General features: G+C 44.9%; 1 protein-coding gene across 1 annotated transcript; it reads left to right on the forward strand.

Annotated features, from left to right (window-relative positions):
* Positions 1 to 359: 359 nt before the first annotated feature.
* Positions 360 to 4,443, forward strand: si:ch211-171h4.3 (serine/threonine-protein kinase SBK1). The gene is made up of 4 exons (XM_021571913.2): positions 360 to 1,122; positions 2,231 to 2,375; positions 2,485 to 2,687; positions 3,222 to 4,443. Exons 1-4 carry the CDS (start codon positions 1,117 to 1,119, stop codon positions 4,023 to 4,025), a joined length of 1,158 nt encoding a protein of 385 aa, XP_021427588.1. The 5' UTR covers positions 360 to 1,116; the 3' UTR covers positions 4,026 to 4,443.
* Positions 4,444 to 11,766: the final 7,323 nt, after the last annotated feature.

An 11,766-nucleotide genomic window follows, 5' to 3' on the forward strand; every position in this document is an offset into this window, starting at 1 on the left:
TTAAGATTGTGTTAATAAGTATTTATGAAGGTACCTTTTAAAGGAAGTGTCACCCAGAACATTGCTACACATGAAATATTGCTAACACAGCTAAAATGACAGAACAAGTGTAAGTTGCGTGATAATTCTAGTCACAGAGAAAGGGATCCTCCTTGGGGCTGGAGGAGTTGGAAAAGATGTTGGCCAGAATAGCTGGTTGGATGGGTGGAGGTGGGGGAGATAGTTGGATAGTTGGCAAGCTGGAGGAAATAGAGTTGACAGGCACTCAAGGTACGAGAGGATCGCGCTATAAAGCTGTTTTGGTATGCAACCTCCTTCAGCTGTTCGGTTTGTCAAACGAGGGGATTGAGGGAGTTGGAGAGAGAGAAAGAAAGAGGCACAAAACAGGTGGAAAAGCTCAGGAAAAGAGGCAATCACTTGAAAGCCTGTGAATAAGTGTGAGCCGCTTGTTAAGCACAGGCATGTCCTCTCTCGCTCCTCTTCAAAGGTCGAATGCAGCAAGCTTGGAGAGAGAGAGAGAGAGAGAGAGAGAGAGACAGAGAGCAAGAGAGAGAGAGAGAAAGACAGAGAGAATGTGTGTCCACTGTCTATGTGTTTGTGAGTGAAAGAGAGAGAGAGAGAGGTGCCGTTGGAATAAGGGAGAGATTCTAAACAAGTGTTTGGATAGACACAGGGATTCATTTGTTGATTGACAGAACAAACTCAACATTTCGACTGGCCTTGGGCTCCACAACAGGGAGGGAAAGGCACCAGTGGGAGGGAGAGAATCCGGTGGGAGGGAGAGAACGTGGGAGGAGTGCAGGAGGAGAGGAAAAGGGGAGCGAGATAATGTAGGGATCAAAGTAGGGGTTGGAGATATCAAAAGGCACAAACAGGAGAGATAGAGCGGCCTCTGCTGAGAAAGACAGACACGGACAACTACTCTACAAGATCTCTAGTGCAACTCTATTACCTTATAGTTGGAAGAGCTGATGTGCAGCCTATGTGTTGTAGAAGTGGTATTGAAAGGTGCACTACTTGGTCGATGTGGGCAGGGATACAGATTCACTGTAGCTTGTCTGTGAGGAACATCACAATATCACTGTGAAAGAGACTGAAGTCTACCACAGAGCCAAAATGACAGTAAGTAAGCCATCCGTTCACCCCATTTTCCTCTGCAACCAAGAAAGAAATATGAACAATGTGTTTCATTCAGCCAACATTCTTCAATGTTTAGGTAGACATGCTGACTTCTTATGAAATTGACTTAATATAGTTTTCCTTCCTTTATTTTCTAAATGTATTATTTCAAAATAACATTTTATTGTATTAAATTATTGTGTGCAGTGCCTTATACCGATGTGAGATGTCCCCATTATGTGACCAAATGCAATCAAACGTGTTGTTGATATTAGACAGCAGGTTATTAGATAAGGAAAATTGGTTATGTAGTATGTACTATTTGGTAACACTTTATAATAACGTTCATGCTTAAGCCATTTGAAATGCTTATACAGTAAAAAAAAGGCTGTATTCATTACTAGAAACGTTATAGAAGCTTATGAATTGGAATCTTTGTAACGCTTATAAATATGTTTTTTTGATAATGAAATACCTATTAACAGTTTACTAATGCTTGTTCATGATATTTATTATAAAATGCTTACCCGCTACATTTATTGATATTCATATCTAATCAATCCCTATACTTTTTATGCTTACACTATTGATACCAAATGTTCCTAAGCATTGTCTATTGTAATTCATTAACATGTTGAGCAGTAGTCAGAAGTTGGGCACAGTGCAGTATGACTTTAATCCCAAACCACACACCTCCAGTTTCCCCCAACACAAAGTTACATAACCAAGGTGCTAAGCCCATGTCCCTACAGGCTGTTCAGGTTATGCCGCTCTGGCAGGGGACCCCTGCCAGAGCGGGCTTACCCCTGTGGAGCTAGCTATGCCACTCAGAGATGTATATATCCATGGCTCTCTATGTATTCATGGGATGTCTTGGGGTCATATAAAAAAAATCCCACAATCGCCTGCCTGGTGCGAATGAAAAGGTAAACAGTTGAACGGATAAATCAAAGGCTTGTTGAATAGGGAGGTGTCCAAAAACTGTCCAATAAGAGCCTTTGAGCTGGTCATAGGGCTATAAAGGGATGTGTTTATACCTGGTTTAGTGCTGCCAAAATCGTCATGACGACAAGCATCATAACAGATGTCTGTTATGTTCCCATCTCCAAAGGCGGCCACAAGGTTATTGGACGAGATGTGCCATCTCACCGTCCAGTCGTTTACATCACTGGAGACCTCGGACCACTTCCAGGTGGTCAAGATGTTAGGGGAAGGGTCGTACGGGAAGGTCATGTTGGCTGTACATAGGAAAAGAGGTAAACTACGTGTTTGTTATAACCCTAAACCCAGTTTGTGTGGCCTCATATCTACAGAATTTCTTTCTTTTGTTCTGATCACTTTTCTCTCTCTCTTCCTTCCCTCAAGGAACTCCAATGGCTCTGAAGTTCTTTCCTCGTGATTCCACAAATCTCTTCTCCTTTTTGCGAGAGTATAACCTCTCCCTCTCCTTCTGCACCCACCCGTCCCTGACCAAGGCCCTGGGCATTGTCTTCTCCACCCCCACACATTACGTTTTCGCCCAGCAAGCTAGCCTCTTCGGTGATCTGTACGACGTCATTGTCCCTGAGGTATAGTATATGTGGGAAATGTTTCATTTTTCTCGGATGCATTTTTGTTAACTAAGGTCTAGATCCAATCAGATCAAGAATTAACCGGCAATGGCAGATGCCTGTTTTGGAGGTGTAACTGCATTGGAGATGTCAAATTGGTGAGCAGCTGCTCTTGCGATCCACACATTAGAAATTCAAAACTAGAAAGTGCAGGCTATATAGAAATAATGACGCTCAAATTGAAAAATCCTGAAATAAAATAATAAGGGTTTCTGTCATCGTAATGGAGGTGTAGATTACATCTCACATTCTAGTGTTCCAACTTGTAAACAGGGCTACATGGGATTTCTGTTCATGTGACTGCAGCCAATAGCAATGCACGCTTCAGGTATAATGCCGGGAACCACTTGTGGATTTGAGACCTATAACGCAGTTCCACCTCCCGACACTGTCAAAACACCCACCCTACAAATGTCAACTAAAGTGGATCTGATTGAACAGAGCCGTAAGAGTGTGAAATGTAGTTCAACTGTGCCTCTGTCTTTTCCCCAGGTGGGTGTGGAGGAGGATTGTGTCCAGAGGGTCGTGTCCCAGCTGAGCAGTGCCCTAACCCACCTCCACTCACTGGGTTTTGTCCACCGCGACGTCAAGCCCGAGAACATCTTCCTGGTTGACGCTGCCTGCCGCTGGGTCAAACTAGGCGACTTTGGCATGGCCAAGGCCACGGGAACCAAGGTACCCGGTGTGTGGTACAGTTCTGCTTACTGTACGCCCGAGGCAGAGATAGCAAAGGAGTCAGAGGATAGTAGACATAATACTGCTTCAAAACCTGATGGGGGAAATGGGTTGGACAACAAGATCAAGAGGGTGTGGGTGTCGGTTGAGGTCGGTACAGACTGCTGGGCCTTGGGGATCCTCATCTACGCCATGCTGACTGGCAGTCTACCTTGGACGGAGACCGCATCCGACGACCGCTCGTACATCAAGTACAAAGAGTGGTTTGACCAGGAGAAAGATCAAGATGGTCAGGATGACGAACTAGACCTATGGGGGGAAGGAAAAGATGAGGACATCATGATGAGTTTGGATGAAGGCACGCGGAATCTGAACAAGAAAAAATCCAATCCGGTCGCCCCCCAGTTTGCCTATTTCACCCCACTGGCCTGCTCCCTTTTCCAGGCACTTCTCCACCCACAGCCTGGGCTTCGCGGTAGGCCCGACGATGTACTGGGCTACCTCGGGGGAGACTGGTTGTGGAAGAAGGAGAAGTTACGGTTGGAGGAGGAGAGGAAGAGAATTAAAGGGAGAGAGGTCATCAGAAACGGGAAAGAGAGGCAGGGAAGGGTGGAGAGATAAGGGAGTGGCGACACACGATCATAAACGTACAAACTCAGAGGTGAAAGAGACAATATTTTTGACCCCCAGAAAGCAATACATATCCTCTAATGTGTCACATTGGTGCTTAAAAAGACCTTGTACAGTATATAATACCACTACAGTTGCACTTTTTGTAAGATAAATAGCCACCAAGTCATTGTTGATACCGGATAGCCTTTGGGGATAGACACAGTTGCATTTGGTTACTATAGGGACTTTATAAGCACTTTATAAATTAGCATGTTGATGTGTTCAATCTAGTAAATTCTACAGTAAGTGTGACTTGATGATGTTGTTTCTGTATTCTAATGTTTTTTTATAATATGGAAATATCATCTGTACGTCATCATTTCCTGTGGTTAGAATTGAGTCTAATAAAATGTTTATTATGAGTTAACATTTGGATTAAACTCATAAATTCAAGGTTTCCCTCTCTAGACTGCTGTGATATTTACACAGTCTTCTGCACTTTGTGTTGATTCTATAGAAAGTTGTCTAGCTGCTCTACTGTATTACGTTAACCAAGACAATTGACATGATTTCAGATTTTTCAAAATGATTGGACTTGGAGGGTAGAATAACAACTGTGACTGCAAGCGCTCCGCTAGGCAAAAACTGGTTGAATCATCGTGGTTTCCATGTAATTTCCACAAAAACGTTCTGTTTTTTTAATTTTTTTATTTAACCTTTATTTAACTAGGTAGGCCAGTTGAGAACAAGTTCTCATTTGCAACTGCGACCTGGCCAAGATAAAGCAAAGCAGTGCGACAAAAACAATGACAAAGAATTACACATAAACAAACGTACAGACAATAACACAATAGAAACATGTATGTACAGCGTGTGCAAATGTAGAAGATTAGGGAGGTAAGGCAAGAAATAGGCAATAGAGGTGAAATAATAACAATTTAGCATTAACACTGGAGTGATAGATGTGCAGATGATGATGTGCAAGTAGAGATATTGGGGTGCAAAAGAACAAAAAGATAAATAACAATATGGGGATGAGGTAGTTGGGTGTGCTATTTACAGATTGCCTGTGTACAGGTACAGTGATCGGTAAGCTGCTCTGACAGCTGATGCTTAAAGTTAGAGAGGGAGATATAAGTCTCCAGCTTCAGGGATTTTTGCAATCCAGTCATTGGCAGCAGAGAACTGGAAGGAAAGGTGGCCAAAGGAGGTGTTGGCTTTGGGGATGAAGAGTTAAATATACCTCCTGGAGCGTGTGCTACGGGTAGGTGTTTCTATGGTGACCAGTGAGCTGAGATAAGGCAGGCCTTTAACTAGCAAATACTTATAGATGGCCTGGATCAAGTAGGTTTGGCGACGAATATGAAGCGAGGGTCAGCCAACGAGAGCATACAAGTCGCAGTGGTGGGTAGTATATGGGGCTTTGGTGACAAAACGGATGGCACTTTGATAGACTGCATCCAATTTGCTGAGTAGAGTATTAGAGACTATTTTGTAAATAACATCGCCAAAGTCAAGGATCGGTAGGATAGTCAGTTTTACAAGGGCATGTTTGGCAGCATGAGTGAAGGAGAATTTGTTGCGAAACAGGTTTGATTTTGGATTGGAGATGCTTAATGTGTGTCTGGAAGGAGAGTTTACAGTCTAAGCAGACACCTAGGTATTTGTAGTTTTCCACATATTCTAAGTCAGAACCGTCCAGAGTAGTGATGCTAGTCGGGCAAGCGGGTGTGGGCAGCAATCGGTTGAAGAGCATGCATTTAGTTACTAGCACTTAAAAGTAGCTGGATGCCATGGAAGGAGTGTTGTATGGCATTGAAGCTCATTTGGAGGTTAGTTAACATAGTCTCCAAAGAAGGGCCAGATGTATACAGAATGGTGTCGTCTGCGTAAAGGTGGATCAGAGAATCACCAGCTGTAACGCTCGTCGGAAGAAGTGGACCAAGGTGCAGCATGGTACGTGTTCATGATACTTTATTTAATCTGAACACCAAACAAAACAACAAAAGAGCAACGAACGACACGTTCTGAAGGCTACACAGGGCTAACAAATAACAACATCCCACAACCTAAGGTGGCAAAACAGGCGGCCTAAGTATGATTCCCAATCAGAGACAACGATAGACAGCTGTCCATGATTGATAACCATACCCGGCCAAAACATAGAAACACAAAACCTAGAAATAAAGAACATAGAATGCCCACCCAAATCACACCCTGATCAAACCAAATAGAGATAAAAAGGCTCTCTAAGGTCAGGGCGTGACAGTACCCCCCCCCCCCCCAAAGGTGCGGACTCTGCCGCAAAACCTGAACCTATAGGGGAGGGTCCGGGTGGGCATCTATCTGCAGTGGTGGCTCTGGTGCGGGACGTAGACCCCGCTCCACCTCTGGCTCACCCTACTTTGGTGGCGCCTCTGGTGCGGGGATCTTCGTCACCGACCCCGGACTGGGGACCCTTGTTGCGGGCCCCGGACTGGGGACCCTCGCTGCGGGACCCGGACTGGGGACCCTTGCTGTGGGCCCCGGACTGGGGACCCTCGCTGCATGCCCCGGATTGGGGACCCCCGTTGCGGGCCCCGGATTGGGGCCTGCTGTCTGGATTTGGGGGAAGGACAAGGGGGGGGGACAAGTTGCTGCAGGGAGTGCAGAGCTGTTGGCCGGGGTAGGGGTAGCCAGGTGGAAAGCATGGCCAGCCGTAGAAAAATGCTTGTTGAAATTCTCGAGTATCATGGATTTATCGGTGGTGACAGTGTTTCCTAGCCTCAGTGCAGTGGGCAGCTGGGAGGAGGTGCTCCTATTCTCCATGGACTTTTCAGTGTCCCCAAACTTTTTGGAATTAGTGCTACAGGATGAAAATTCCTGTTTAAAAAAGCTAGCCTTAGCTTTCCTAACTGACTGTGTATTGGTTCCTGAATTCCATGAAAAGTTGCATATCGCGGGGGATATTCAATGCTAATGCAGAATGCCACAGGATGTTTTTGTGCTGGTCAAGGGCAGTCAAGTCTGGGGTGAACCAAGGGCTACATCTGTTCTTAGTTCTACATTTTTTGAACGGGGCATGCTTAGAGCAACCTCTACTGACGGGATGAAGTCAATATCCGTCCAGGATACCCGGGCCAGGTCAATTAGAAAGGCCTGCTTGCTGAAGTGTTTTAGGGAGCGTTTGACAGTGATGAGGGGTGGTCGTTTGACCGCGGACCTATTACGGACGCAGGCAAAGAGGCAGTGATCGCTGAGATCCTGGTTGAAGACAGCGGAGGTGAATTTAGAGGGCAAGTTGGTCAGGATGGGGCGGCAGGGTAGCCTAGTGGTTAGAGCGGTGGACTAGCAACCGGGAGGTTGCAAGTTCAAATCCCTGAGCTGACAAGGTACAAATCTGTCGTTCTGCCCCTGAACAGGCAGTTAACCCACTGTTCCTAGGCTGTCATTGAAAATAAGAATTTGTTCTTAACTGACTTGCCTAGTTAAATAAAGGTAAAATAAATAAAATAAAATGAGGGTACCCATGGTTACATATTTAGGGTTGTACCTGGTAGGTTCCTTGATAACTTGGGTGAGATTGAGGCATCTAGCTTAGATTGTAGGACGGCCAGGGTGTTAAGCATATCCCAGTGTAGGTCACCTAACAGTACGAACTCTGAAGATAGATGGGGGCAATCAATTCACATATGGTGTCCAGGGCACAGCTGGGGGCTGAGGGGGGTCTATAACAAGCGGCAACAGGGAGAGACTTGTTTCTGGAAAGGTGGATTTTTAAAAGGAGAAGCTCGAATTGTTTGGGCACAGACCTGCATAGTATGACAGAACTCTGCAGGCTATCTCCGCCCCTTTGTCAGAAAATGTTGTAGTTGGTTGGGGATGGGAATTTTAGGATTTTTGGTGGCCTTCTTAAGCCTGGATTCAGACACGGCTAGGGGGTTGGTGGTGTGCTAAAGCAGTGGAAGAAAAAAAAAACTTCTGATGTTAACATGCATGAAACCAAGGCTTTTACACCTACAGAAGTCAAGAAATGAGAGCGCCTGGGGAATAGGAGTGGTGCTGGGGGCTGCAGAGCCTGTGTTAACCTCTACATCACCAGGGGAACAGAGAAGGGTACGGCTAAAGGCTATAAGAACTGGTCGTCTAGTGCGTTCGGAACAGAGAGTAAAAGGAGCAGATTTTTGGGAGTGGAAGAATAGATTCAAGGCATAATGTACAGACAAGGGTATGGTAGGATGTGAGTACAGTGGAGGTAAACCTAGGCATTGAGTGACGATGAGAGAGGTTTTGTCTCTAGAGGCACCAGTTAAGCCAGGTGACGTCACCACATGTGTGCGGGGTGGGACGTAAGAGCTATCTAAGGCATATTGGGCAGGGCTGGGGGCTCTACAGTGAAATAATACAATAATAACTAAGCAAAACAGCAATAGACAAGGCATATTGACATTAGGGAGAGTGATGTAGCTGAGTGATCATAGGGCTAAATGAGTAGCAATAGGTGAGTCAGGGAGCCATTCAGTAGTCGCTACTACACTAGGCGAGCTGGAGACACGGCGATTCAGACAGCTAGCGGGCCGGGGATAGCAGACGGGCCTTCGGCGGAGTCACAATGGAAGAGCCTGTTGAAACCACCTCGGACGATTGCGTCGGCAGACCAGTCATGATGAATCAGCGGGGCTCTGTGTCGGCAGTAAAGGAAACAGGCCAATCGGCAAAATAAGTATTGTAGCCCAAGAATTAGCTGGTGGACCTCTTCAGCTAGCTGGGAGATGGGCCTAGCTCGAGGCTAGCTTAAGGCTAACTGGTGCTTGCTTTGGGACAGAGACGATAGCTTGGAGTTGGCCCACGGATTGCAGAAAGCTAGCTGCAATGATCTGGTGTAAAGGTTCAGAGCTTGCGGTATACGGAGGTGTGGTTGAGAAAAAGCAGTCTGATATGCTCTGGGTTGATATCGCGCTGCGCAGACTGTCAGGTATTGACCGAGCTGAGGCTGGCTGGTGTCCAAGTTAACGGTGAAGACCGCTAGAAGTGGCTAACTGACTACTACTTAGTAGCTAGTTAGCTAGCTAGCTTCTGATGGGGGTTCTGGTTAAAAAGTATAAAAATAGCAGATCTGTACCACATTGGGTGAGGCGGGTTGCAGGAGAGTATATACAGTCCGTAGTTGAAAAGTGAGATTAAAATATATACTAAATATATACTGAACAAAACGAGGAAAGATATTTACACAGGACAGGACGGGACAAGACAAAACACACATCCAACTGCTTCGTCATCTTGGATGTGATGTGATGACTTTGAATCAACATGGAAAACTGACTGGCTTTGTAAAAAGTAAGAGAATTGTGTATTTTTCCACCCAACTTTGAACCTAAATCCAAAGTCACCATCTACATGTTTTGTTGATTTCAACTCAACCAAATGTAAGTCAAAACTAGACGTTGAACTGACGTTTATGCCCAGTGGGTCATGACTATCACGCCATAATGTGAACTGCCTGCACTAGGCAGTGGGCCTTCAACAAGTAGCCATACTCCTCGCCATAGAAGGAACTGGTACATCATAAATCTGCTCGTCTGCCCTGCAGGGTGCTCCAAAGAAAAGCCCATAATATTGCACGATGTCAGCAGAATCTGTCATCGTCTCCATTACAAATGGACGGCAATATGGAGGCCATTTTATGTATTTGGACCATTTCCACTCCACAAGAGGACATAGTGACTGAGATTCAGGGTAGATTGTAACAAAATGGCTGCTTGTTATGATACATTTGCATTATGTTGTGCGAGTAACTGAACATTATTTATTATTCATTATTTAAGGACCATAATATGAGGACCTGGCATGCATAGGCCTATATACAAACACATGCGTGTGTGTCTGTGTGTTGAGTGGGTCAGTGTGTGTGTCCACTCATCAATTTAGTTAGCTTGAGTAATTGGAGATGGTAGGGAGTTCCATGCAATCATGGCTCGTTTTGGACTTGGGGACTGTGAAGAGACTCCTGGTGGCATGTCTTGTGGGGTATGTATCAATGTCTGAGCTGAATGTTATTTGATTATGCAGACAACCTGGAGTTTTCATTACAGTAATTTCATAAAAACTAGAAGAGAAGCAAGTTAATTTCTCATTAACCCTCAACCGGGAAAGACTGCATGTTGATGTTAGTTCTATATGTGCAGTTAAGGGAAAGGCGTGCTGCTCTGTTTTGAGCCAGCTGCAGCTTTGCTAGGTCTTTCTTTGTTGCACTTGACCATATTACTGGTAGGATAATATCACCGTGTAGGTTACTATGTGTGTTATGCACTCGGATTGGTTGAACTTCTTTTTATTATTCCAAATGATTGGGGCAAAATCGTTGTGCAATATTTACCACTTTCTCAAATTAGAAAACAGTACAGAAATTCAACAGCTATGGGTTTGAGTGATTAGGACTCAGAGCAAGTACAGTACATCCCAAAGACCACCAGCTGGTCCTTACAGACAACTGATTTCATGATCAACCTTCCCAAGTCCTCCCATGTCACCCTGCTCCTCAGCACACTCCACTGGCATCCAGTCGAAGAACACATCCACTACAAACTGAAGAATGTATTTTTTTTTTTTACATTTTTTTCCTTCACATTTTCAAACAGACCATTTATATTTTCCAACGGGGCTATACATTTGGGTAGGTTTTTTTTCTCGCCTGAGTAGCCTCGTTTCACTGCCAAAAATACAATTAAACCACTTTGTCAAATACAGGTAACCTAGTCAAATAATTAACATCCAATCACATTAACTGTTACGCTCTCATGGGAATTCCACTAACGGTCCGTATGTAGCCAAATGTAGCTGCTGCTCATGTTGGTATCTGTACTGATGGCGCAAAAGCCATGACAGGGAGACATAGTGGAGTGGTAACGCGCGTGCAAGCAGTTGCTCCCGACACCACTTGGGTACACTGCAGCATCCACTGAGAGGCCCTTGCTGCCAAGGGAATGCCTAACAGCTTGAAAGACGTTTTGGACACTACAGCTTGAAAGACGTTTTGGATACTACAGTGAAAATGGTTAACTTTGTTACAGCAAGGCCCCTGAACTCTTGTGTATTTTCTGCACAATGCAATGATATGGGAAGCGACCATGTAACGCTTTTACAACATACAGAAGTACGCTGGCTATCAAGGGGCAAAGTATTGACACGTTGTTTTGAATTGAGAGAAGAGCTTAAAGTTTTCTTTACTGACCATAATTTTCCCTTGTCTGAACGCTTGCATGATGACGAGTTTCTCACACGACTGGCCTATCTGGGTAATGTTTCTTCTCGCCTGAATGTTCTGAATCTAGAATTACAGGGACTCTCTGCAACTACATTCAATGTGCGGGACAAAATTGAGGCTATGATTAATAAGTTGGAGCTCTTCTCTTTCTGCATTAACAAAGACAAAACACAGGTCTTTCCATCCATTGTATGATTTTTTATGTGCAAATGAACTCAAGTTTACGGACAATGTCAAATGTGATATAGCGAAGCACCTGAGTGAGTTGGGTGCGCGATTGCGCAGGTACTTTCCCAAAACGGATGACACAAACAACTGGATTCATTACCCCTTTCATGCCCTGCCTCCAGCACACTTACCGATATCTGAACAAGAGAGCCTCATCGAAATTGCAACAAGCGGTTCTGTGAAAATTGAATTTAATCAGAAGCCACTGCCAGATTTCTGGATTGGGCTGCGCTCAGATTATCCTGCCTCTGCAAATCACGCTGTTGCCCTTAGCAACAC

The sequence above is a fragment of the Oncorhynchus mykiss genome, chromosome 18 (assembly GCF_013265735.2).
Source record: "Oncorhynchus mykiss isolate Arlee chromosome 18, USDA_OmykA_1.1, whole genome shotgun sequence".
NCBI classification, from domain to species: Eukaryota; Metazoa; Chordata; class Actinopteri; order Salmoniformes; family Salmonidae; genus Oncorhynchus; species Oncorhynchus mykiss.

What these genes read in the sequence shown, in the direction of transcription:
- si:ch211-171h4.3 (XM_021571913.2), top strand. An exon ending in GGCTGTACATAGGAAAAGAG is followed by an intron (nt 2,376 to 2,484) that starts GTAAACTACGTG and finishes CCTTCCCTCAAG; the next exon opens with GAACTCCAATGGCTCTGAAG. An exon ending in ACGACGTCATTGTCCCTGAG is followed by an intron (nt 2,688 to 3,221) that starts GTATAGTATATG and finishes TCTTTTCCCCAG; the next exon opens with GTGGGTGTGGAGGAGGATTG.